Consider the following 26,617-nt stretch of genomic DNA (forward strand, 5'->3'; position numbering starts at 1 on the left):
TTGTTTGCAAAATACCCTATGCTCTTTATTTCCTTTGCAATAGGGTAGAGTGGACAATGATTACAGAGGGGAATGACCAAAGGTTTCACATTTTGTGCCTCTCTTCAGTCATTCCATAGCATCCGGACATGATCACTCTTCACTTATGATTTTCGTGTGAACCTCTCGGCTCTTCACCCGCAGCTTGTTGACCTGGGACTCAGCAATGTCAGCCCGTTCCTCAGCCTCCTCCAGCTCGTGCTGGAGCTTGCGGAATTTGGATAGATTTGTGTTGGATTGTTCCTCCTGAGAATAAAAATGGAATTGTAAGGAACCCATACTGTGCATCTTTCTACACTCTGTGGGCTTAAGGGAAGAGAGGACTTGGTATCTGTGGAGAACTTAAAATACCCAGCAGGGAACATTGTTGCCTTACCACCTGCTGGGTTTTGGTTATCACTGAAGTGAACATTATGATTTATTTGGGACTTAGTGTCCCATAAATAATTGCATACATATTTTTGCAACGAAAGCCTATTAAAAGTATGTACCACAAGTAAAGCAAGAAAAAAATATAAGAGCAGAGAAGGCAAGGGTACAGGGCACATGGATGACTCAGTTGGTTAAGTGTCTGCCTTTGGCTCAGGTCATGATCCTGGGGTCGTGAGATCGAGTCCCACATTGGGCTCCCTGCTCAGTGCAGAGTCTGCTTCTTCCTCTACCCTTCCCCCCCTGCTTGTGATCTCTGTCTCACCCTCTCTCAAATAAATAAATAAAATCTTTTCTAAAAAAAGGCAAGAGTACTGAAATCTGTCTTCTTGTTAATGCTTGCTATAAGATGACTAGGCTTGAGGTAGATGTTTAACATCATATTAAGGATGAATTTCTTAAAGGTCTCTTTAAATGGAAATAAATGTTGAATTTTATATATCATATTGGAACATTTCAAAACAATCATTTTTCTCCTGTTGTGGATGTGATGATTCTACTGACAAATTTGCTAATATTAAGTAATCCTTACATTGAAGGAGTTAACCTGTTTAATCACTGATGGCAATCCCCTTAATAAAGTAAGGATTTCAGTGACTTAGTTATTTATCTTTGCTGAAATTACACTCATGAGTAAAACTGCCTTTAGTTCCATCCTTCCCCCAACACCCCCCCCCCATTCTCTCTTGGACACGTTTTGGTATGAGGGTTACATGAGCTTCTTAAAATGATTTGGAAAGCTTTCCATCTTTTCCCATGCTCTGGAATGGCTTACATAGCTCAGGGATTATCTGTTACTTGAAATTTTGAAAGACCTGTCTGGACCTAAGTCCATTTTCAGAAGTAATTCTTAATAAGTTATTCAGCCAACTTAGTAACTTATGACCTCCTATAAAAAATCATCAATTTCTTCAAGATTTCAACTTTGTTGACAGATTTATATTTTACATTAAAAAATAATTTTCTACTTGTATGGTTTCTTTCTTTCTTTCTTTCTTTCTTTCTTTCTTTCTTTCTTTCTTTCTTTCTTTCTTTTCTCTCTCTCTCTCTTTTTTTCTTCTCTTCTCTTCTCTTCTCTTCTCTTCTCTTCTCTTCTCTTCTCTTCTCTTCTCTTCTCTTCTCTTCTCTTCTCTCTCTTTCATCTCTGTGCCCAGTGTGGGGCTTGAACTCATGACCCTGAGATTAAGAGTCTCATCCTTGGGGCCCCTGGGTGGCTTAGTCTGTTAAGTGTCCGACTCTTGGTTTTGGCTCAGGTCATGATCTCAGGGTCATGGGATTGGGTTCCCACACTCAGCACAGAGTCTACTGGAGATTCTTTCCTTCTCCCTCTCCCTTCGCCTCTGCTCCTCCCCCTGCTTGTGCTCTCTCTCTCAAAAAAATAAAATCTTAAAAAAAAAAAAAAGTGGCATGCTTTTCTGACTGAGCCTGCCTGGCAACCCCTCTTTCTCATTTCTAATGTGGGCTTGTATTTTCTTTCTCTTTTTCCTTGATTAAGCTAGTTTTAAGTGTATTTATTTTATTAACTCACCAGAAATTATCAGATATTACTGAAATTATCATATTAGAAAATAGTATACTCTAATTTATCAATTTCCACCTTCAACAGTACTTCTTTCATTATTATTTTAAATTTCTTTATTGGACTGTCAATTTTTTAAAAATTTTGATTCATAAGCAATGAATTTTCCCCAGGGACAGCTTTGACTACATTCTTTAGGTTTGTAAAACTAGCATCTTCCTTGAAATTTTATTTATAATAATTATTCAGTGGTTTTTTTCTTTCCAATTTAACCCAAAAATTATTTAGGAAAGTTAGTTTTTTAACATTTAAGCATTTGGGAATTTATGTTTATATTTTCTAATCACTTTGCAATTTTATCACACTATGGCTAGAGAATGTGGCCTTCATTATTTCTGCTTTGAAATTTTTTGAAGTTCCTTTGTGGATTTAGAATTTACTTTTAAAATCAAGTTATTAATATTAAGAACAGTAAGCAATAAGTACAAAAATGTACGAATGTTTTTAAGAAGTACAGTCTTCTAAAAAGCAAATGGCTTATTTTCTACAAGGAGTGGTAAATCTAATTATTTGTTCATTAGCTTTTCTTAACAAGGGCCTTCTCTCTTCCCTTCCATCTTAAGGATACTTACAGCCTCCTCAGCTTGTCTCTTGTAAGACTTCACTTTGGCCTGAAGTTTATCTACCAAATCCTGAAGTCTGAGAATATTTTTCCGATCTTCTTCCGTCTGAAAGATAATGAAAACCACAGGGACCTTACTTCAAAAGCACTTGATTGTTGTTTCATTGTATATGAGTGTTTTATGTATGTACGGGGAGCACTTAGCTGATAACAACCATTGCTGTACCTGGTAAGTGAGTTCCTTCACTCTTCTCTCGTGTTTGCGCAGACCTTTCACAGCTTCTGCACTACGCTTTTGCTCACTCTCAACCTCTCCTTCCAGCTCACGCACCTGCAAATAAGTAGGCTCTTCAGAACTTTGAACTAATAAGGCACTGGGAGGAAATAGAAGTAGACAGAGATTGAGAGACCCACCCTGGCCTCCAGTTTCTGGATCTGCTTCTTCCCACCCTTCAGGGCCAGCTGCTCAGCCTCGTCCAGACGGTGCTGCAGGTCCTTCACCGTCTGCTCCATGTTCTTCTTCATGCGCTCCAGGTGGGCGCTCGTGTCCTGCTCCTTCTTCAGCTCCTCGGCCATCATGGCCGCCTGATGAGCAGTAAAACAAAACCGGTTAAGAGAGCTGAGCGAGCACATCAGGATTCAAATGTGGCCATTATGGCATTGCCCTCTGCTTACATCAGTGATGGCCTTCTTGGCCTTCTCTTCTGCGTTGCGGGCTTCCTGGATAATGTCCTCCATTTCTGCTTGCATTTGGGAAATGTCTGTCTCCAGCTTCTTCTTGGTATTGATCAGGCTGGTATTCTGTTTAAAAATAAGTTACAATTTTTTTAAATCTTATTACCAAAGTACTTATTGGTAGCTATTTTTGAAAATAATTTCAGATAAAAATTTACAGGTCAGATGCCCTTTAGTTATTAGTCTGTTATATAGTATAATTAAATAAAATAGAAATGTTATAGAATATTCAGCATCTTCAAGTACATAGTCCATAATTAGACCAAATAGCTCTATAATTTTGTAATTGCCATTTACCAGTGAGACCATTCACAGGGACAAAATTATAACAGATGTCCAAACATACCATTTCTCCAAAATAAAAATGCCAATATTGATAACAAGGGTCAATAAAGATACAAACACAGGAAAATATGGGCAGCTTTAGAATATTTTAGGAAGTGAATCAATAATTTATGTAAAATTAATCAAAGATTTCTCAATAATACAGTAAAAACTTTGTAGAAGTATAAAACCTGGCTGTTACATAAAACATTTAAGCTTTATATGGTTTGGGAAACATAAGCATTTATTGAAGTAAGTTCTCTGTGCCAAACCCCACCTGGGTGTGGAGGAGCTGGACACGCTCACTGGCATCCAGGAGCTCCTGTTCTGCGATTTTCCTGCTCCTCTCCGTCTGCTCCAGAGTGGCCCGCAGCTCCTCGATCTCGGCCTGCAGCAGGTTGGCTCTGCGCTCCACCATGGCCAGCTGCTCCTTCAGGTCCTCCTGGCCGCGGAGGGCGTCATCCAGGTGGATCTGGGTGTCCTGTGGAATGAACGATCATGGAGACACCTCGTTCTCAGAGCTGAAGTCGCCCCAACCACCTTGGGGCCGTCTTTTGAACCTGCTTACTTTGAGGATGGCTTGGGTGTTCCTGTAGTTCTTCAGGGCCTCTGCAGCCATGCGGTTGGCGTGGTTCAGCTGGATTTCCATCTCATTGAGGTCTCCCTCCATCTTCTTCTTGAGCCTGATGGCATCATTCCTGCTCCTGATCTCAGCATCCAGCATGGTCTGCATCGACTCCACGACCCTGACGTGGTTTCTCTTCAGCTGGTCAATTTCCTCATCCTTCTCAGCAATTTTCCTGTCGACCTCAGACTTGACTTGGTTCAACTCCAGCTGGATGCGCAGGATCTTTCCCTCTTCATGTTCAAGAGATGCCTTTAATGACAGCAAGGGGTGACATTAGCAGGGAATGGAAGCATTTGGAAGTTTTTCTTCATACCTTTCCTTCCATTAATTTTGTGCTGTTTATTTTTTTTATTCGATCTATGTGGATGGGCAATGTCTTTTCTGACCTGATTTGTTCATAGTGCACAATTGGACCTATACCTCTGCTTCTTCTAACGCAGCCTGAAGTTCACACTTCTCTTGTTCCACTTGTTTCTTTATCTTCTCCAGTTCATGGATACGTTTCCCTCCTTCTGCAATCTGTTCCGTGAGGTCAGAAATCTCCTCTGTTGTTTGGGTAAAAGACAGAGATTTGATCAGACAGAGGACCTAAGGGAACGGTTCCCAAGGCGTGAATATTATTGAAAGTGGAAGGGACTCACGCTGCAAGTTTTTGTTCTCTCGTTTCAAAGTTTCCAGCTGATCCAAGGATTCCTCGTAGGCGTTCTTCATCTTGAACAGCTCAGTGCTGAGAGAACGGGCCTCCTTCTGGGAGGCCTCAAGCTCAGCGTGGGTTTCCTCATACTTCTGTTTCCACTCCGCCAGGATCTGAAAAACCGAGAGGGGTTACCTGCTATAAAGCACAGAGGAAAACAGCAGAGAGCAGAGGCTGCTGCATGAGTTACCTTGTCGAAGTTCCTCTGCTTCTTGTCCAGGGCGGCGCAGGCCGCGTTGGTTCTCTCCACATCCAACATGAGATCTTCCACCTCATTCTGGAGCCGCTGCTTCGTCTTCTCAAGGGAAGCGCATTTGGCGTTCACGGCTTCTACGTGCTCCTCGGCCGCCTGCAGCCGCTGGGCCAGCTTCTTCCTTGAAGATTATATATGTTCGTAGAGAGGAGTGAACCAGAACAAGAATTAGGAGCTATTGCCATGCTGAGAAGTATTGGTAACTTCATATTAAAAATATCCATTCATTCATTCAACAGATACTGATGAGCTCCTTTTATGAACCAGAGACTAGATATATAGCAGTGAGCAAGGCAGAAAAAGGGCCTGGACTCATAAAGCTTCCAAATAAGGACAAGAGAGAAACACTAGGCGGGTGAGAAAATGCATAATAACATATTGCAAATGTAAATGCAATGAAGAAAAGTAAAATAGAGTAAGGGGTGGGCAGCTATTCTAGATATTCAGGGAAGGCCCCTCTGAGGAGGTAGCATTTGAGTCAAGATCTAAAAAGTGAGACTGAGCTGGAGGGAGATCTCAGGGAGAGTATTCCAGATGGAGGGACCAGCAAGTGCAGAGCCTTGAAGCAGCAACGAGCTTGGTGTGCTTGACAAACAGCAATAAGGGCTAGCTATCTGGATAATTATTTGTTACTCATTTCCTTAAGTAGATTTTAGCATAGGAGGGCAGGTATCATGTTTGTTTTACTCATGCCTTATTCTCAGGGCCTGATAGTGCCTGGCCAAGAGGAGCTAATTAATGAACGTTTGTGGGCTAATTCACTGAAGGTCGTATCCTTCTGATTCAACGTGCAAAGTTTTCTACACATTCTCTCATATCTGCACACGTACTTGGCCTCCTCCAGCTCCTCTGTGCGCTGGATGGCGTCCGTCTCGTATTTGGTCCTCCACTGGGCCACCTCCGTGTTGGCCTTGGACAGCGCCCTCTGCAGCTCGGCTTTGGACTCCTGCTCCTCCTCATACTGTTCCCGCAGCAGGTCACAGTCGTGGCGGGAGGACTGCAGGGCGTGGGCCAGGGCGTTCTTGGCCTGTGGAGGTAGTTACGCCTTCATTTTACTGGATATATTTAATGACTGAGTTTCAGAACCCTTTGAAAGTTGGTGTAAATGGACTCCAGTTAGGGTTAGGTCATACAAAAGACAGTGAGTGTGACAATATTATCATTTACCTTTATCTCTTCTTCCAGCTGCCTCTTTAATTCCTCAATCTGTTGTGTAAATGCTTGTTTGCCTCGTGATAGCTGAGACACCAGAGCTTCTTTCTCATCTAGCTGTCGTGAAAATTCACCTGATGGACGAAAGAAATGGCGCCATTTTTAAAAGTGAACAAACAATTTTGCAAGCCCATATAGAAATAAGTTTTAACTCTTAACTCTCCCCTACTGAGTGCTCAAAAGATTGAATTCTCTGTTGCCGTCTTCATGCCTAATGTCAAATTTCTGATTTTTGTGGAGAAACTTACATACGAATCTGAGTGAATACTGACAGCTGAAATCCTTTTTGTTCTCTCTATAACTAATTCTTTCTGGGTGTATGATAGTGCGTAAAAACTGGTCCTGGGAGCCAAGATACCGAATTCGACATCGGTCTTTTGAGTTTCATCAGTCTTTTGAGAGACAGGGTTATCCATCCCCCTTTCAGGAATTTGGTTCAGTTTGAAGGACAGAGACAGAAGCTTGGTCTGCGGGGCGCCTGGGTGGCACAGAGGTTAAGTGTCTGCCTTCAGCTCAGGGCGTGATCCTGGCGTTCTGGGATCGAGCCCCACATCAGGCTCCTCCGCTATGAGCCTGCTTCTTCCTCTCCCACTCCCCCTGCTTGTGTTCCCTCTCTCGCTGGCTGTCTCTCTCTCTGTCAAATAAGTAAATAAAATCTTAAAAAAAAAAAAATCCCAGACCCAGGCTAGTGTGACTCCTAACCCCAAGCATCCCCTCAGCGCAGCCAACTACTCCAGGCTTTTCTGGAGCAGACCTAGATCCAGTCCTATGGATGTCTTTATCTCCAACTCTGTCCCCAAGTGACCTTGCAAGTAAGTTGGAAGTCTGAGCTGTTCAGTAAATCACACATGTTCTCCGCTGTATTTATTAGGCTCTTGCATTACCAAATCAGTTGTTTTCAATCACATCATCTCCCTTCTTAGTGCCCAGAAGACAAGAGTTACCAGATTCAGTTTGCAAGCGTCCTCTCTGGGTGGTCAGTTCATTGATCATCCGCTGCTGTTCCTCCTCCTTGGATTTCAGCTCACTCACTTGGTCCTCCAGAGTGCGGCACATTTTCTCTAGATTTCCCTGTGTGAGAAAAAATAAAGGAAGGAAACAAAGATATTTAATAGAAATTTAAATTAATTAATTAATACTTTTGGCATGAAATCGAATTCTTTTATATGTAATTGTGATACATAAAAATTTTTTTCTTTATATTTTGATTGCTATCCTCAGTTGAAAATGCATGTTGGGATCTTTAAAGAGCTAATTGTGAAGTTCCGTGCCCTATTAATACAAAAAAAAAAAATTAAAGACTATGGTCTAAAATTTAAGATTTTGTAAGAATTGTATGGTGTATTTTTCTAAAAGATGTGTGTAAATACTTGATGGCCTTTCTGTACAATGAAGCTTGGCTTATCGAATAATTGAGAATATTGGAGACCTAGTTCTCCAGCTGGAGCCTGAGAGGATGCAGGTGACCTTTGTTCAATAGCTGGTCCTGGGGTGCTTGGGTGGCTCAGTCCATTAAGCGTCTGCCTTAGGCTCAGGTCATGATCTCAGGGTCCTGGGATTGAGCCCCGCTTTGGGCTATCTGCTTAGCAGGAAGTCTGCTTCTCCCTGTCACTCTCCCTCTGAACTCTCTCTCTCTCTCAAATAAATAAAGTCTTAAAAAAAACCAAGCAAACAACAAAACAAAACCAAAAGCTGGTCCTGTCATTTGTTCATGGTGTGATGGGGCCACTTGTGCTTAACTTCTTTGAATTTCATTTTCTTCATATGTTAAGTGGAAATAATACAATTGTTAGTATATTTTTGCTTATCTCCTAGATTACTGTAAAAAAAAAAAGACATAATGTGTGTAAAGTACCCTGTGCAAACTATGATGTATACAGGAAGGATCATTGTCACTAATAACTATTTTCCAGGCTCTAGTACCTTAGCTTTAGAGACTGTTTCTACATTACTGGCGAGATCATCGATCTCCATCTTCATTTCGCTCTTCTCCTTCTCCAGCTTCTGCTTGACCCTCTGCAGGTTGTCTAACTGCTCCCCGAGCTCGGCCACGCTGTCCGCGTGCTTCTTGCGAAGAGCAGCCGCCGTGGCTTCATGCTGCAGGGTGGCCTCCTCCAGGTCCCGGCGCATTTTCTGGAACTCAGCCTCGCGCTTCTTGTTCATCTCGATCTGGGCAGAAGTGGCCCCGCCGGCTTCCTCCAGGCGCTCGCTGATCTCCTCCAGTTCCCGGGAGAGGTCAGAGCGCTGCTTCTCTGCTTTGGCCCGGGAGGCCCGCTCTGCCTCGATTTCCTCCTCCAGCTCTTCGATGCGGGCCTGGGAGTGGTGAAAAGCACATACTTAGCTTCTCTGTGTCATAAGTATGCCTCTCTAAGCCAGATTCATAGAAATCTGAACTTACTTGCAGCTCCTTGATCTTCTTCTGCAGCTGAATGCCAAGGGCCTGCTCGTCTTCAATCTTGCTTTGCAGATTACTCATTTCAAACTCTTTCCTTTTTGGAAAGTAGCAAAAAATAACAACTGAGTGTATATCCACCCATTGAAAGCAAGGTCATAAGCAATTCTTTCACACTTACTTTTTGAGCTTTTCATCAAGTTGTTGTTTTTCATTCTCAATGTCCATTATGGATTCTTGGGCCAACTTGAGGTCACCTTCAAGTTTCCTCTTAGCCCTTTCTAGGTCCATGCGAAGTTTCTTTTCTTGCTCCAAGGACCCTTCAAGCTAAATATAAATAATGTTTAGTCTCAAGGAATGCCTAGCTTCCTTTTGAAGAAAATCATTTCTTTGACAATCCTGGACTTACATCATCCACTTGCTGCTCTAGCTTGATTTTGGCCTTGGTCAGGGTGTTGACTTTGTCCTCTTCTGCCTGCAGGTCATCCAAGGTCTGCTGGTGGGCCTCTTGGAGGGCCTTCTTCTCCTTGGTCAGCTTTGCGATGGTTTCATCCAGACCTGCCATCTCTTCCGTGAGGTTTTTCACCTTAGGAAGCAAAAATACTTTGCATTTCATGTTTTATTCTGGTGGATTCAGTTTTATGTTTGTACTCCATAATGATAACAAAAACATCACTTTTTCCTGTATATGTTTCATACCTTGTTCTCTGTGGCATGCTTCTCCTTTTCAACCTTGGCCAGGGTCAGCTCAAGGTCGTCAATGTCTTTCTTGAGCTCTGAACACTCATCCTCCAGTTTCCTCTTCTTGGCCGTCAGCTCAGCATTGATCTCCTCCTCATCCTCTGCTCTCTCAGTCACCTCCTTGATCTTGGCCTCCAGCTGGATTTTGGTTTTGATCAGCTGGTCACATCTTTCCTCTGCATCAGCCAAGCCTTCAGCTTCCTTGAGTTGGAAACAAAATTAAAATTGGAAAGAAAGAATGAAATATTTCACAGTGATAACAATGGCAATCTCTGATGTTGGTTCTTTGGATTTAGATTTTATGAGCCACCTCCTGTGTTCATACGCTGTGGGAAAACCAAATGTCCTATTCCTTCAGAATAGTATATTCTCTAGTAGATTAGAAAGCCTATACCCAAAAGCTATCATGAATTCAGAAAGCAGTTTGTGATGGAAGAGATCAGAGAAGTTCTATTAGAGGTGGTTTCCTGAATAAAGTGACATTTGAACTACACCTCGAGAGGTGGGCAGGATTTCATTTTGTAGAAATCAAATCATTGGGGGATGGAGCAGGAGGAGAGAAGGCATTCCAGTGGGGAATTCAGGGTGAAGATGCTAATGAACTGCTTCCCTTTGTAGTACTGGAGGATGATCGTGGTTATGATGTTTTTTGACATTCAAGTTGAGGCATAAAGTAATCAAGAAATTCCTAGCAACTGCTATGTTTCCAATTAAGAGGGTTGGGAGTGGACAGGATATGAGCGAGAAACTGATAAATATATTCATCAGTGAGCCTCCATACCAGCCTTTGAATACATAAAAGAGTAAAATGTGCTATGTGTACTCATGTAGCAGATATAGTGGTGTAGGACAGATTCTAAGTAATTTTCTGGGGACAACAGAAGAGCATTCTGGATAGATTTGAAGGGGCTGGGTCAGAAAAACAGCTCTTTTTCCTTCTATAATCTAGAAGAAAGGGTTATTACACTGCCCAAACTTGACAGAAGAAACTAATTTTAATCAACAGGAGAAATATATGATTTTGTGGTGAGTAGATGATACCAGACCAATTCAGTTCACTCCGGATGAAGGATGGTCTTATAAATTACATTTCAGAGTTGATGGAGGCAGTTCTCAAATGACTGGTGCAGGAGTGAGCAGCAAGCGGGCTGGATGGAGGGGAGAACTGGGGGCAGGCAGAGCATTTGGGGTGCCGAGGCAGTGGTCCAGATGTCATGTGATGGGGCACTGTCTGTGCACATGGATTGGAAAGAGTGAATCTGAATTTTGGAGGTTAGTGACAAACAACAATTCTGTAAAATGTGATGGAGAACATTGACATCTGTCAGCTGTACATATCGTGATTTAAAACTCCTGGACATCAAGAAGTTTAAGGAAGGTTCAAAGATTAAAAAAAAATCAATCTCTGCATGCTGTCCTCCCCTTAATATTTCTTTTGGGGTAGTTTTATGTGAAAATCACTTTCAAGGACTGACTTCAAAGGGAAAAGAAGTCATAAGTCCTGTAGTTCAATGAAATAGTGGAAAATGGGTGACAGTGGTCGGTTCTACCTTATTGCCCCAGTCCTGGTTTGGACGATGAAGGGATATATGGACTGTACTAGAACCATCAGAGTGCTTTGACCTTCTCCCTCCAGTGAGTGTCCCTACGCTGACTACTCAGCTCCCTGCTGCTATTGGCCAGAGTTCTACCACTTGCGTCCCGATGAACAGCACCCACTGTGACATCACCACTTACAGCCTGAACTTGGAGCTGCAGGTCATTTTTCTCTTTTAAGAGAGTGACCATTTTTTCCTCCAGTTCCTTCCTTTTCGCCTCTGACTTGGCAAGCTCATCTTTGGTCTTCTGAAACTCTTCCTTCATGGTGGCCATCTCCTTCTCGGTCTCTGCGCTCTTGAGGAGCGGCTTGATTCTGAAGAAGAGTTTCATCCAGGGCCAGTGCTTGACGTTCATGAACGCACGGATGTTGTACTGGATGCAGAAGATGGACTCCCTGAAATTTAATTGATGCCAATTTGATATCGTGTGGATGAAGAAATGAGATGAACTTGGCAGTGAGAGCTGGAGGTTCTGCCCCCATCGTGTGCCTTGCCTACCCTCCAAAGCACAGATGGAAGAAATTCTATTTTGGGATGATGGTCAAGGACTCATTAATCACTCATTTCTCTACATCAGAGCCTCTCAAACTTCTGGTGTGCATAAGAATCATGAAGGACTTGTTGAAATGCTAGTTCCTGAACCTTATCCCCAGAGATTCCGTCAGAATATCTGAGATGCAGTCTAAAATGTGCCTTTGTAACAAGTTTGCAAGAGATGCTGATGATGTAGGTCTAAGGACCACCCTTTGAGAACTACTGCTGTACATCAGTGCTTCTCAAGCTTTCCTTCTGGAACACTGCCCAGAACAGTGGTGAAAATCACCTTCAAGACCCCTGAGGGATGAGAGCAGGGAACAAATGGACTCATTAAAAACAGAATTTCTGTGAAAATCTCTGGTTTTACATTTTATGTGTTATGTGAATTTTGCATTCTACTCTGTAATATTATCACATTTAAAAATCTAATTTATTTAAAATATTAATTACCCTCCTATATAGGCAATTAACTGCCCAAATACGTATATAATGGGTTATGACCAAACTTACTATTTTTAATAAACTAGAATAAATAGAAAATATTAACATAACTCTAGGTGATAGAAATATTTGTTTGATGTAAATTACACATATATTTACACACACACACACACACGTATGAATGTGTATATGCCTATATAAAATGCATTTCTAACTGTGGGTCCTGTTCACATGCATTCTGCAGTTTGAAACACCTGTATCTTTAGACTTAGAACTCTGTCCCTGCATCAAATCAGATTACCAGAAAGCCACGTACCTTGGTGACATTGTATTAACTTACTGAAATCTTTCACAGATAAATGCCCTTAATATTTTAAAATCATAATAGTTTGATGATAGAAATGATCAGATGGAAGAAGTTGTTTCGGCATCTTGTATAAAATCACGTTTGAAAATGCTGTCGGCTATTCAGTTCAATGTATCTAATTTAATGATCTACCCACTAAATTCACACTGGTATATTTTTATACTGGTGTATTTTCTTTTGTTAGGTAAGAACTGCCCACGCTTTATGCTCTCTCTCTCTCTCTTTAACCTGAACACTCAGAATATGTTTCATGGTGATGATCCCAACCTTCAGTTTCCTGGTATACGTATACCCCCACTTCAGTATAGGACTCTTTATTCATTCTTGCTTATGTTTGTGGCCTTATCGCATCTGGGTCTGAAGCAGGAAGATAGGAATAAATAAACAATTTATGTTTATACCTTCTCTCCACCATCCTCTGGTACTCCACTCTTGCCAAGTACCCTCTGCACCTGGCCTGGGTTCTGGTAATCAGCTGGGCCAGCTTTTCATCTCGCATCTCCTCTAGGAGCCCCAGAAGACCAGCTTTGAAAAAGACCTGTGCATGGGAGGAGTTGCAGATCAGACACTGTACATAAACTTCATAGGGAGATGGATAGCATCAGGTAGGCTTCAGAGACCATTACCTTGGTGTGACCAAATTTATACTGGGTGTGGTCAATGTCGATGGATGCAAGTAGCTTCTCAGAAGCCTTCTTGCTGTCAATGAACTGTCCTTCGGGGATAGCACTTGCATTTAATACCTTGTATCTGTTTAAGTAAATATAGTTTTTTTTAAAAGTTGGTTTATGATGACACTAATAGGAGATAAATATTAAACGATCTATTTAGAAAATCAGAGCTTTAAAGAAAAGTATCCTTCTTTGTTCACAGGAAGGACTTTGTATACATTGGATGGTAAGGCTAGCATCAACAGTTTTCATTCCATTCCACCCTCCTGCACAGTTGCAGACTTTCTGCTTCATCAGACCTTGCTCTCAGGAAGGGATCCTATGATCTTGTTCACGTTAAGATGTAGACGACCAATAAAGTGTAACATGTTTTCCTGGCTAGATTCATTTGCTTTTTATGATCCTGAGTCCCAGAAAGCAAGTTTTTAGTGAGGAATCTGTAGGAAGGTCCATTTTAGGTAGGAGGAACTGTCCTGATAACCTAAACTCACACGTAATGGTGCTTTGGGTTTTGCGTGTCGGAGATCTCTGCTGACCCCACTAGACCGAGCCTTAGGAGAGGCTAGTTCCCTGGAGCTGCCATGAGCTCCTTGTCCCTTTGCCTTCTATTTGATTCCCAAGATGGACTTATCTAGGGAGGAGAAAGAGTTGCTGAGGAGCTGGTATTGGGACGTGGTTCTGGAAACCCTGGGAAACCAGTGTGTGAGGGAGAAAGAGAGAGAAAGAAAGTGAAAGAAAATGACTCACTGGGAGCTCTGTACCTACCTGGGCGAGTTCCTAACTTAGCCACCAACACCCACGTGACTTTGGGCAGGCAGATTAATCTCTTGAGCCTCAGTTTATTCATTTATAAGAGGAGGTGTTGATAGTACTTACATATTACACATGAAAAAATGGTAGTTCTCCTAATTATTGAAGTTAATGTGTATTTTTATGGGCTAAGCCAGGAGCTCAGTAAAGCCCACGAAAAGTCTGGAGTACAAAATAGGTGGTATTATCTGTATTTTAAAGGTGGTTTTGAGGCTTATGATTTTTCACTCTTTTTTGGTGGCAAATTAAACATGAATGGAGGCATATTTTCCACTAAATTGTTTTGCTTGCAGTAAATACATTTATACTAAACTTTAAGATGCACCATAATTCAGAGAGTCTGACCTCTGTTTGAAGTCTGCATAAAGGATCCTGCTTGGGAACCCCTTCCTGCAGATGCGGATCCCTTCCAGCACCCCGTTACACCGCAGCTGGTGCAGGACAAGTTCATGCTCCATGGCCCCTAAAAGTATACATATGGATTACACTGAAGAGTTGTTGTTGTTTTTAAAGGAGGTTTGGCAGTCATGCTTTGTGTCTTTGCTCTAGAGCTTCTTACCGGGAGTTTTTGTTTCATTGGGGATGATACAGCGCACAAAATGAGGATGGGTACTCCTGAGGTTGGTCATCAGTTTGTTCAGATTCTCCTGTAAAGTCAGGGAAAAGGCCGTTATCTTCGACGTTAGCCATGGTTGTGGGCATTTGGCAATGTCTGTAAACTCAATGTCTATGGCTGAGTTGAATGACCGGTATGGACAATTTCCATGTAACGTAATACCTTGCTATCCTTCTCCGGACATGCAGGCTTCTCCTCATTACCTCTTTCTCCACTTGAGTTGGCAGGAGTTACACATGTGAAGCAGCCTCACACAGGTGTCCTTCCTCCCTGGTCCACGGCCTCCCACATACACTCACAAGGCCATTGCCTTCCTATACTAGATGGCCACACTTTCTCCCGCCCAACTCCACGGTTCTCCAATGAGGACATGCAAGCCTGTACCACACTGGGGCTTCTCTCATAAATGTAGCTCCCCTTTCCAACCCAATTAACTTTCAGGGCATACATGTTATCTAAAGGGGAACAACCCTACCAGTTATAATTGAGGACTGACTGGATTAAGGACAAGGATACCATATTAACCTCCTTATAGGCTAGCTGTTAGATTTTCATTAGCCTTACTGCTAATTTAGTTTCTCTGAGTACCGTGTCATTGCTTAGTTTCATGACTTGACTAGACTATGAATGGTAGAATATTCAGTTTTATAAAATTTCCTGTAAAATATTTGGCATTATTTGTCTTGGCATGAAAAATGAGCTAATAATTTCTGAGTAATTTAAACATCTTTTCTCCAAAGCTAGATTAACAGAAACCATTAATCAATGTCGGTCTTTTTCTCAATGACTGTGGAAAGAACTCTGTGCTTTCAAAAACAAATTCCTAAAGTAAGGGTGGGGGAGTGTCAAAAACAGTTTTTTCCTTACTCTGAAAAGGGCAGACACCGTCTGGAAAGAAGAGCCCTTCTTCTTGCCACCTTTCTTGGGCCCACTCGCCTCTGGAGAGCAAATAAGAAAAGGTGTCATTCAAGTATAGTTTTGAACTGACAGGGCTATTTCTTACTTATTGCCAATTTCTGCGCACATCTGGCGGAACAGTTTTTGGGCACACTGGCCTCTCTATTGGAGCCCGAATGACTCTTAGCTGTCAACTAAGCTTGTATCCACATTTCTGTGATTTCTTTTCTCCATTAGAAGATGAGGTGAAGAGCATTCACTTCACCGTATAAAGATGGATCCTTAATGTTAGGAATGTGGGGACACAATAACTCCAAAAATCATCAATAGAACCTAGTCTAGATAGGGAAAAGTTTGTCACCCCATTGCCTTAAATATCTCCCGATACTCAATATCCAGCAGATGTGGAGGAAGAAGTAGGAGAGAATCATAGAAGCTGAGGCTTTTCGTTGGTGAGATCATAACAGTTCCTCTCTGACTCTTTGCAGTAGGGCAGGCCTCTGTCAGTGCTAGAGAGAGACCCAAATGTATAATTGCAATGCAGCCTAATTAGTCAAAATTTGGAAGAACGGTGGATCTGGCCCTGCAATCCTTCTGGCAGGCTTATGAGATCAGCCTTGATCTAACAGCACTTTTTGTAATACCTAGAGAAAATGTTAGATTTTTTTAGCGTTACCTGCTTCAGCAGTTGTTGTCCCAGAGAAGAGGAGAGCTAGAGTTTTCATTGCGGACTTCTGGTACAGCCCAACCACAGTGTCGTTCAGCGGGTCCTTGTTCTTGTCCAGCCAGCCACCAATGTTGTAGTCCACGGTGCCGGCGTAGTGGATCAGAGAGAAGTGAGCCTCAGCCTTGCCTTTGACCACCTTGGGCTTCTGGAAGTTGGCCGACTTTCCAAGATGCTGTTCATACAGCTTGTTCTTGAAGGAGGTGTCTGTGGCCTTGGGGAACATGCACTCCTCTTCCAGGATGGAGAAGATGCCCATGGGCTGGATGAAAGCAAAGCAAAATGCATACAGGGTAAATACGAGCTGCAGGATGAGCCAGAGTTTACGAGAAGAGGTTACTGAGTGGACAAATCAGGAGACCTTCTCGATGAGCTCGATGCAGGCGGCCAGGTCCATCCCGAAGTCGATGAATGTCCACTCGATGCCCTCCTTCTTGTACTCCTCCTGCTCCAGCACGAACATGTGGTGGTTGAAGAACTGTTGCAGCTTCTCGTTGGTGAAGTTGATGCACAGCTGCTCGAAGCTGTTGAACTAAATAAATACATGTGTTCACTTTTCTCGTGAGCAAGTTGAGCATTTGTAAATGTAGGACTTATTAATTTAAAAATATATGTTGAGTAGCCTTTAGATTGCAGATACCAAAATCATGGTGGTGGGGGGGAACACTATGAAATCTACTGGTTTCTTTGCTGCCATTTTGTTACAGAACCCTAGATTGCATTAATGCTCTTTCCCTGCACTGTCTTAAGCTTACACAGGGCTTTTTCTGAGTTCCTACTTCATCATTTCATGTTTATTCCATTATCGTCTCCATATTCCATTGACTTAATTAAGAGCTAATGGGCAACCCATTAGGAGCTGTCTGGGAGGGGTCTCTGTAGTATGGAAATCACGAGGGTCAGCTTTGCAAGTGGACACTAATTGCCACTTGTTCTTCTTCAATGTGAAATGAAAACCAAATTAAGATACCAAATAACATATACAGTGTGATAACACACTTGTGCTAAAAAAACAAACTACGAAACGTTAACATTAGCTTGATATAAGTAGTGGAATTAATGGGGAACCCTTTCCCTCGATTTTGCATATTTTCTGCAATGTCCAAGTTTTGCTTTTATAATGAGAAAGAATAAGATAAACTTCTTAAAAACTGTAAGCGGGAAAACTATATTTCCTCAAATAGGGATTTTTATCTTATGATACCCCATTAATGAGAATAAATGCTGACTTTATAAGTTATTAACCTTTTCTCTGCTCTTCTTGTCTTGTCTAAGTGTTTTTGAATGACTTCCCCACCATATATTCAGAACATGTTATATGTTTCACATGATTACTTTGATATTTTTATGTTAACTTCATTTGGCGCTGCGGGAGTTTTAGAGCTCCCCGCCTCCACTGCCCCCCAACACTAAGCTAGCTCCTAACTCCTTTTGGGTCCCATAGCAAGTCAGAGTGGTCATCAAGTGCATGATTTCTCATAGAAGGGGGACTGCCACTGTGATAAATGCTTAGTGGTTACCCCATCATTCTCTTTTAAGTTTCAGCATAACTTTTTGGGAGTAGTGAGAGGTTATAATATTCGCAGATTTTTTTTTATTGATATTTCCATTGCCTTACTGTAAAATCCCTTTACCAACCAGCTACCAACTCACATCAAAGATCTCAAAGCCGGCGATGTCCAAGACCCCGATGAAGTACTGTCTGGGCTGCTTGGTGTCCAGCTGCTGGTTGATGCGGGTGACCATCCACAGGAACATCTTCTCGTAGACGGCCTTGGCCAGAGCGCCCACGGCATTGTACACCTTGAGAAACAAAAATATATCTCTTGAGGTTATCAGAGGACTGTAAGAATGCTTGACTCCTGCTGGTGAATTTGAATCGTGCACCTACCTGCTCTACAGTCTGGCCTTTGGTGACGAACTCATTGCCGACCTTGACCCTGGGGTAGCAGAGGGCTTTGAGCAGGTCAGCGGAGTTCAGACTCTGGAGATAGGCCGCCTTGTCAGCAACTGAAAGGAAGAAAGGGTGAAAAAATGTTATTATGGCCCAGAGTAACCCATTTTCTCAAAACAAAATTATTATTTTTTTAACCTATAGACATTTTGTGTGGTGTTTTCAGAATATCTCTTTGAGTATTCTTCCCCATTTTTTCCCCACTAAGTTCAAGACTTTCATTGTGGGTAGTGTGCCCTAAAGAACTTCATAGATGACAGGAAACATCTATCTAACATGATGCTTTATCTGGGTATACTTTAAAACTCAGTTCTTAAAAATGACTTTGTCCTCCTAGAAAAACTCAAGGGTAACAAGTTAAGAATGTGACTTTCAAACAAACAAAAAATCAGGGGGATGACTTAGTCGGTACCTTCGGTGCCATCTGGCTCGGCCTGCTCCTCCCGCTGTTTCTGCTTGAACTTCATGTTCCCATAATGCATCACGGCCCCTGTGAGCTTGTAGATGGAGACTTTCTCATCGTTAGTGAAGCCCAAAATATCAATAGCACTCTGCCAACATAACCAAGAGGGTAACTGTTACATTATGATCCACACACTTACTATTCATCGTTCACATTCCGATTCCTGACATGTTGGTCAAACTGAGGAAACTATCGCTGCTGACGGGGGTGCAAGGAACCCTTTAGAGGCTAGCACTGAGCATTAGAATTACAGGTGCAGATGCCCTAAGATTGAAAAAGTAAACTTAAGATAGAGAGCATGATAGTAAACTTAAGGAACTTGTTATTTTGAGAAGTGGTATGGATCCCATCCAGGTATATTACAAAAACAGTGGTTTAGATAAATTCAGAAATGATAGACCTTTAAAAGACTGTTCAGGGAAAGTCAAGTGTTGTAGGGCACATGGTCATCTTTTTTGGCTGACTCTAGGTGGCACACCCGTGCTCATCTTTGAACCCTCTTTTGCTATTTCTACTAGAAACTGAATATTTAATCTGGAGGGGCCATTGCTCTAACCCAGCATCATCATTCTGAGTTTCTCGTGTTGCACTTACATCTGTGGCCATCAGTTCTTCTTGGTCATCAATGCTAGCCACGCTGATCTCCCCTTGACTGACAAATGGGTAGTCATATGGGTTGGTGGTGATCAGAAGCATTTCTAAGTACATGGAACAGAGAAAAGGTAAGCAGAATTATCCCCTTCATTAAAACAAGGGCTGTCTAGACAATTTCTAAGACACTCTATGAAGCCAAAGAAGATTATCACATACTGGGACAAGTTATATCTACAAGAATGATCAGTACAGTGCTGACTCTTTAAAATCCAGAATTGGAAACAACCTAAATATCCTTAAAAAGGTATGGCTAAATAAATTATGCTTATCTCTAGAATATAACACGACACAACCATTAGAAATAATAATGGGGAGCTACAGTTGGTGACATGGACAAAACCATGATACATTATTGCTCAATGAAAAAAAGTACATCATAGAAGAACATTGAAGTAGGATTCCAGTTATCGTATGTATGGGTATCTATATGTACAGAAAACGAGTAGAATGATATTCACCCAAGTGTTCACAGTGGTTATTTCATAGTGATCGGATTTGAAGGTGTTATCTTCAGTTTCCGTTTTTCATTTCTATCATCAGCACACAAAAACTTACAAAGCTACTTTCGAAATCAAGGTGATAAACCTGACAAAATTCAGTCATGGAATACTAGGCTGGACCATGCATGGAGAAGTGCTGGTGCAATCATTCTGGAAAGGGATTCTGACATTTCTTACCAATTAGTTCTGGTTTCTTGTTCGATGTGATCTGATAAAAAATATGATAGCTCCTTTCAGCCTTAAGCTGGAAAGTAACTCTGGACTTCTCTAACAGATCTGGAAGGAAATAACAGAGCAATGCAAAAATTCACTCGGGATGCACATTTTACGTTGGGTTGATTTTACAGGTTAAGGAAACAGAAATGTCTGTAAATGGGATCCAAGCACTCACATGTTTCAATATCAGCAGAAGCCAGCTTCCCTGTGGTGCCAAAGTGGATTCTGATGAATTTACCCTTGAAAAGAGAACTAATATTACTACTTTGTTTTCAAATCCTATCAAATCTTTGAGAAACTCAAAATACTTGGGCGGCTAATGAGTTGATATTAAATCAATCCAGAGACTATTTGTATGAGGCAGAAAAGGTGTATCTCCTATTTTTTTAGGTAAAAGAATTTTATCTTTGATTTCCATATTACAAGTAATTATAGGTAATGACAGATGAGAAAGAACTCAGATATAGGGTCACATATCTTTTTAGATGGGACTCGGATCCATGTTATTACATGCTCAGAGGGAAAGGGGAGAGCCTGATGCAGTGTAATGTGAACGAAAAAGATTCAGAGAATGTATGCACAAACATCCCATACACCCTGACCAGTGAACAGCGTCGGTACTAATATCTGCGACTTACAAAGCGAGAGGAGTTGTCATTCCTCACGGTCTTGGCGTTGCCAAAGGCCTCCAGTAGGGGGTTGGCGCTGATGATTTGATCTTCAAGGGTCCCCTGCAAAGGCAAGAGCGGTCCTCACCTCTGGGGCTCCAGACTTCCCGAGAGCCCTGAGAGTCTTGAGTCTGGCCCCAGACCCACCTGCATTTTGCCAGAGGTAACTTCCTCCTTCTTCTTCTCCCCACTGACTGCAATTGTTGCAAAGTACTGGATGACACGCTTGGTGTTCACGGTCTTCCCCGCACCAGATTCTCCACTGTCAAGCAAAAACTAAGTGAGATGAGGTTCCAAACGTGGCAACTATCGCAGCCATGAGAAGAAAGCATAGAATTTACTTACGTGATCAGGATTGACTGATTCTCTCGGTCTACAAAAGAGGAATCATAAACATTTAATACTTTTTTTTTTGTATACTTGTGAATAGTAAGTAAAGTAAAATGGAATAAAAGTATTTTTCAGACTGGCCTTTGCAGTCTCTAGGGCTTCACGGGCCCTAGGCCTTCAGTCTTTTCCATTGCCCCTTCCATGGACCCCAGGACCTCCCCACACCCTACCCCTGACTTCAGCACACATGCATCCATTGAAACAACACTGCAACAAAGCACTGGACCTTTTCTTTGTAATTCTCTGCCACTAAGAACATATCAAAAGTGGACTTGAGCCTTTGGTCGGGTTTAGGTGACAACTCCAGTAGTGAATATTTATTGTAGGTACAAGAAGTGATGAAAAATAGGCATTTTAGCATGTGGGATGGGGTAAATATAGTACAGGTGGTGGCTTTGAAAGTCATCAAGGCTTTAGTCATAGTTTGGGGGAAACGTTCGTTTTACTGTTTTACTTTCTCTGAAGACGAATTCTCTAAGTCCTTTCTCCAACTAGCCAAGATTGGGCTGTCTGAGGCACTATTCTAGGGAGAAGATTCATGGCATAGCTGTTTTAATACCAAATACGCCTTAAAATCTGGAGCGCGTCCAGGTTGGCTCAGGGCAAAGGCAATAGCCTTTAAGCCCTTCCTGCATAGAGAGGACATTCGTTGGTCACAGTTTCTGATATCGAGGATGAGGTCACAGGGGCAGATTTTACTCTTCTGGTTTTTGGCGCTTGGCAAAGGAAGCACACTTGGTATGTGTGACGGTGTGTGTGCATACACATAAGCAATGTTTATTATATTTTTGCTGAAGCTTTTTTAGTGTCTGAGTCATTCAAAAGTAAATTCTCTAACTATACCGCCAACCCCTGTCGACTTTTAAAAGTTGAAGAGACCATGAGCAATTGCGTGAGGGTAGGGATTCCAAGTCATCTCTCACGCCCCCTCTTTCCTGGACCGCCTCCCTCACCAATACACCGGCCTGACTGGAGGGCTCAAAGAGCGAGCTGAGTTAGTTAGGGTCTCTTTCTCCTATGGTTCCGAAAAGATTACACACACGCAAAACACTTAACTCACCCGTCAGCATGAACTGGTAGGCGTTGTCAGAGATGGAGAAGATGTGGGGCGGGGCCTCCTGGCGCTTCTTGCCTCGGTAGGCGACCACCACCTCGGGGTTGTACACCGGCAGCCACTTGTAGGGGTTGACCGTGACACAGAAGAGGCCCGAGTAGGTCTACGCAAGGGAATAAGAAAGAGCTTTTCCTGTTAGGTGTGAAATTCACTTGTTAAATGAATTCTGACTCAAAAGAGCACATTTACATTTCTTGAAGGCATTGGCAGGAAAATTAGTCGGAAAGTTCAACAACGAAATAGCAAAATCCTTGAGGGAAGGGCTCACAGTTTCGACTTTTTATTGTTCCTCCTGGGACTTATCACAGTGATTTTCACATGTAGGAGCTCCACAGATGTGTGTGTGTGTGTTTTAATGTGTAGTGGGAGACATTTTTACTCTGTTTTAGGAGATATGCGTGTATTTCCTTTGCAGCATTAAGATCGTTCAAATGCATGAAAACAGAAGTTTGGACACAACCGAAGTGCCCAACAATATGGAGGTGGTTGGGTCAACTGTGGTAAAGCTTAAGACAGTATGATGCAGGCATGTAATACAGTAAACCTGAAAGGATCCAGCAATCCTGGGGCAACATTTGCAAGACACTATTAAGCTATAAAGACACAGAACACAAAATGATGTAAATATATTATGATTAAACAGGGAGTGTTTCAAAATCTTAAACAACTGGTGTAAAACAGGCACCGACCCGTCAGACGGATGCTGACCCTGATCGCCGGGGACACCTGTGTGGGTGTTGTCCGCCTGAGCATCAGCACTGGCTGAACTACACAAAAATGTCAATGTGACATAATCAGTTCAATTCTAAGATGTTCACCGGGTGTGTATTATGTGCCAGACCCCTGCAGGGCATCTGGAATGAAGTGTGAATGAGATGCGTTCCTTGGGGAGCTCCCGTCTACAGTCTACGCAGGGGGCAGACGTGTGAATGGATGGTGGTGGACAACCAAGGGCGGTGCCGGGGCAGAGACCGTAGCACAGGGCATCCGCTCTGCCTGGGGAACGTGGGAGGTTTCCTTGAGAAGGTGGCACGCGTGTAGAGGGGACCGTAACACACAGATACAAATTGCTGTCATTTTGGAAGACTGAGAAGGAGCGAAATTTGGTCTTTAAAACAGTATTTTTATGTGTTAAAGTGTAAGTGTATCATTTCCCTCTGAATGATTCTATAACTGGAATGGGGGGGTGGGTAGAAATGTGGGCCCATGGCTGAGATATAAACAGTAGCTGCTCCAGTGTTTCTTCAGGGAACATGTGGCAAACCCAGTCCACATGGACAATGGCCTTGTCCGGCTTTGGATGGGAAGACAAAGGATGAAGTACTGGCTGTTCGGTTGGGCCATTCCAGCAGCAATAGTGAACCTTGTAACTCATTAACTAACTGATGTACTAACTGGTTAACTTGTGTGCTGACCAGTTACACTTCTGGAGAAAGCAAAATGGGTCATTGCTTTTGACCCATTTATATACAGTGGAAGCAACGGGCTGGCAGGTCCAAGGTGATGGCCATAAAGACCACTTGGGCGGGGGAGGCACTCACGTAGATCATCCAGGCTGCGTAACGCTCTTTGAGGTTGTACAGCACCGCGGGCTCGTGCAGGTGGGTCATCATGGCCATGTCCTCGATCTTGTCGTACTTGGGAGGGTTCATGGGGAAGACTTGATCATCTTTCACTGTCAGAGTCTGGCAAACAGGGAAGATAACGGTTCACGTCAACTGAGCGAGGAAACACAAGAATTGATAAAACGTGGTCAGCTCCAGGGGCTCCACTCACCGCTCCAGCTTCGGTCTTCACCGTCACTTTCCCTCCTTCTCTGCTCTGGATGGTCCCTTTCACAAAGGATTCTTTGGGCTCCGCCACAAAGACAGATGTCTTGGCATCAAAGGGCCTATTCTGGGCCTCAATGCGCTCCCTTTCAGACTTTCGGAGGTACGGAGCTGCCTCCCCGAAAACGGCCATTTCCTGGTCTGAACTCATGGCTGCTGAACGCAGAGGTCCTAAAGGAGATGAAGCATTTCACATTAGAGATTCTGGGCTGTCATGTATATCAGTAACTCTCTCTTTATTGGCGGTGATAGTTCATGGAAAATCCAGTATTTGGAAATTTCACCAGGTAGGCCCCCCGTGCACCATGCTGTAATTACTGAAACAAACATAATCCCAAGGTCTCAAATGCATTGAGGGTCACTATGTAGCCAACAATGAACTCTGGACTAGACATGCACTATTTTCTTTCAATCCCCGAGACTAGCATTCTTTTTTTTTTTAATGTTTTTTTATTATATTATGTTAGTCACCATACAGTACATCCCTGGTTTCTGATGTAAAGTTCGATGATTCATTAGTTCCGTATAACACCCAGTGCACCATGCAATACGTGCCCTCCTTACTACCCATCACCGGTCTATCCCATTCCCCCACCCCCCCGGTCTATCCCATTCCCCCACCCCTCCACTCTGTTTCTCAGAGTCCATAGTCTCTCATGCTTCATTCCCCCTTCTGATTACTCCCCCTTTCTTTATCCCTTTCTTCCCCTACCGATCTTCCTAGTTCTTATGTTCCATAGATGAGAGAAATCATATGATAATTGTCTTTCTCTGCTTGACTTATTTCACTTAGCATTATCTCCTCCAGTGCCGTCCATGTTGCAACAAATGTTGAGAAATCGTTCTTTCTGATAGCTGAGTAATATTCCATTGTATATATGGTATTCTAATCAGGTAGCTGGGCGTAGTCTCTGCATGCCGCCGAGGAGCTGGTGACCTGTGAGCTTTTCGAGCCACAGTGCCCCCTTATAAAAGAGGGATTAAAATATCTGCCTTTCTTAATTCACAGTCTGTGAGATACTGGACAGATACTTTGAGAACAAAGTTACACGATGACTGAGAAAGCAGTTTGGAATAGTACAGGCTCCCATCTCGATGGAAAATGGCATTTATTGTAATGGAAGAAAATTCCATTTCTTGTCATATACTGCAAGAGAACTTCATTTCCTCCTTTAGATATTGAGCCAGAAGTGCTCAAGGTCAGGTGTTTTGGGGATGATAATTTTGTTTACTTCTTTTTCTTGAGTTGTGTGCTTACTAGTGTTTGCCTAACATAATTCCTTTGCATATTATTATATCTTATAATTGACATATTATCATCCAGTTAATCGGTTAACCTAATTGAGGATAAAAGCCATAGCAAATGTTATCCTCATTTTATTATCATTTTAAATTTATTTTAAATTTATGTCATCGAAGTTCAGTCCCTATGCCGTACTGTATTATCCTAATTCTTCTGCTTTGAAGGGCTCCCTTTGCCCTTCCAAATTTCCTGCTGCAGAATGCAGGCTTGGACTTCTCCGCTCTCTGTTATCTGCAGGCCGCCAACGGCATCAGTAGAATCAAAGGTTTGGCAAAGAATGCTCCTCAGTCCCTACGGGATCCAGTTACTAGAAAGTGGTTTTGATCAGCTACCTACCAGTGTCTCCCTCCAGAGATGCGGTGTGTAGGAGTTGGACATATTAACACCTTTACATGTGTAACAAAACGTCCCCCGTGTCTTCATTTCATGCTGCACACAGCACTGGGCAAGGTAACTTCTTACAGGTTTTTAAGGAGCTTAAGGAAGCTTTTTTTTCTAGGTACCTTCTTTCTTACTTGTTAGATATCATGTTTATTTAATGAATTCTAATAGCAGGATACTTTTTTTTAAATCAAATTTGAGATTTTTAGCAAGAGAATCTTATTGCAGAACTCTTTTCCCTACAGAATGATATTCTGTTAACAAACTAGCAATTCCATTAGCAGTTTTCTTGTTATGATGCCCCCCGCCCCCGCCAATGCTTGCATCCTGAATGAGTCTACGTGCATTGTTCTGAAAGGCAAGACCCCCCCCCTTCCCTTTCTCTCCAGCACCTTTCCTGAAGTACAGTTATTAAGCTATTTACTGAGACCAGCACTTTCTCAAAGGTTGCTAAGTGACAACAGATCCATCCCAGAGGCTCTCCCCTTCTCCAGGGACTGGTTAGTCCAAACCTTACCTTGTTAGCAAGTGAGAAGATGTAACCAGGAATCAAGACGGTTCTGTAAAAGAGAAGGGAAAAGCATTTCATTAGTTAGTCAAAAGCACCCCCTACACACCCACACAAAATCCCATTTGTGGCGTTGCTGGCTGTTGTAAACAGAACGCTACAAAAGTCATGGATGTACAAACGTGCAGTATCCAAAGAAGCAGTACCAAGCTAGCAGCTGCGGCCGACGCAGGGCAGCGTGGCCAGTGTCCCTCTTGAAAGCCCGTTGCCCGTTCCCACTTACCTTGGAGCTTTTTAAAGCAGGACGAGTCAGCCTCATTCCAAGGGCTCTTTTATATGGATAGCTATGGAAACAATGCAGCCGCCTGTTCTTTCTCAAGTCAAAAGG

The 26,617-nt window shown here is 42.6% G+C and overlaps 1 protein-coding gene across 3 annotated transcripts; it reads right to left on the minus strand.

The window, feature by feature from the left end:
* On the minus strand, window positions 1-26,617 carry LOC123792081 (myosin-2). Of its 3 annotated transcripts, none has more exons than XM_045797232.2 (40): window positions 26,513-26,617; window positions 26,239-26,281; window positions 23,985-24,208; window positions 23,750-23,893; window positions 22,155-22,311; window positions 21,050-21,077; window positions 20,852-20,966; window positions 20,675-20,767; window positions 20,212-20,275; window positions 19,998-20,096; window positions 19,261-19,364; window positions 18,616-18,754; window positions 18,141-18,259; window positions 17,903-18,052; window positions 16,611-16,781; window positions 16,202-16,511; window positions 15,496-15,566; window positions 14,572-14,659; window positions 14,358-14,475; window positions 13,158-13,281; window positions 12,933-13,069; window positions 11,326-11,581; window positions 9,547-9,789; window positions 9,257-9,433; window positions 9,029-9,174; window positions 8,854-8,944; window positions 8,379-8,768; window positions 7,400-7,526; window positions 6,411-6,529; window positions 6,074-6,270; window positions 5,181-5,364; window positions 4,938-5,103; window positions 4,717-4,841; window positions 4,237-4,545; window positions 3,946-4,149; window positions 3,285-3,410; window positions 3,024-3,194; window positions 2,836-2,940; window positions 2,620-2,715; window positions 1-285 (listed from the first exon to the last, which is right to left on the minus strand). In XM_045797232.2, the coding sequence occupies exons 3-40, from the start codon at window positions 24,186-24,188 to the stop codon at window positions 133-135; spliced, it is 5,820 nt and encodes a 1,939-aa protein (XP_045653188.2). In that variant the 5' UTR covers window positions 24,189-24,208; window positions 26,239-26,281; window positions 26,513-26,617; the 3' UTR covers window positions 1-132. The 3 variants fall into 3 exon arrangements, with proteins under 3 accessions (XP_045653188.2, XP_045653187.2, XP_045653189.2); XM_045797231.2 differs by having other exon boundaries at window positions 26,436-26,534; XM_045797233.2 differs by lacking the exon at window positions 26,513-26,617 and adding an exon at window positions 26,412-26,436.

This window comes from Ursus americanus, chromosome 14 (genome assembly GCF_024610735.1).
Source record: "Ursus americanus isolate L20-20 chromosome 14, mUrsAme1.1.p, whole genome shotgun sequence".
In the NCBI taxonomy this organism is placed as follows: Eukaryota; Metazoa; Chordata; class Mammalia; order Carnivora; family Ursidae; genus Ursus; species Ursus americanus.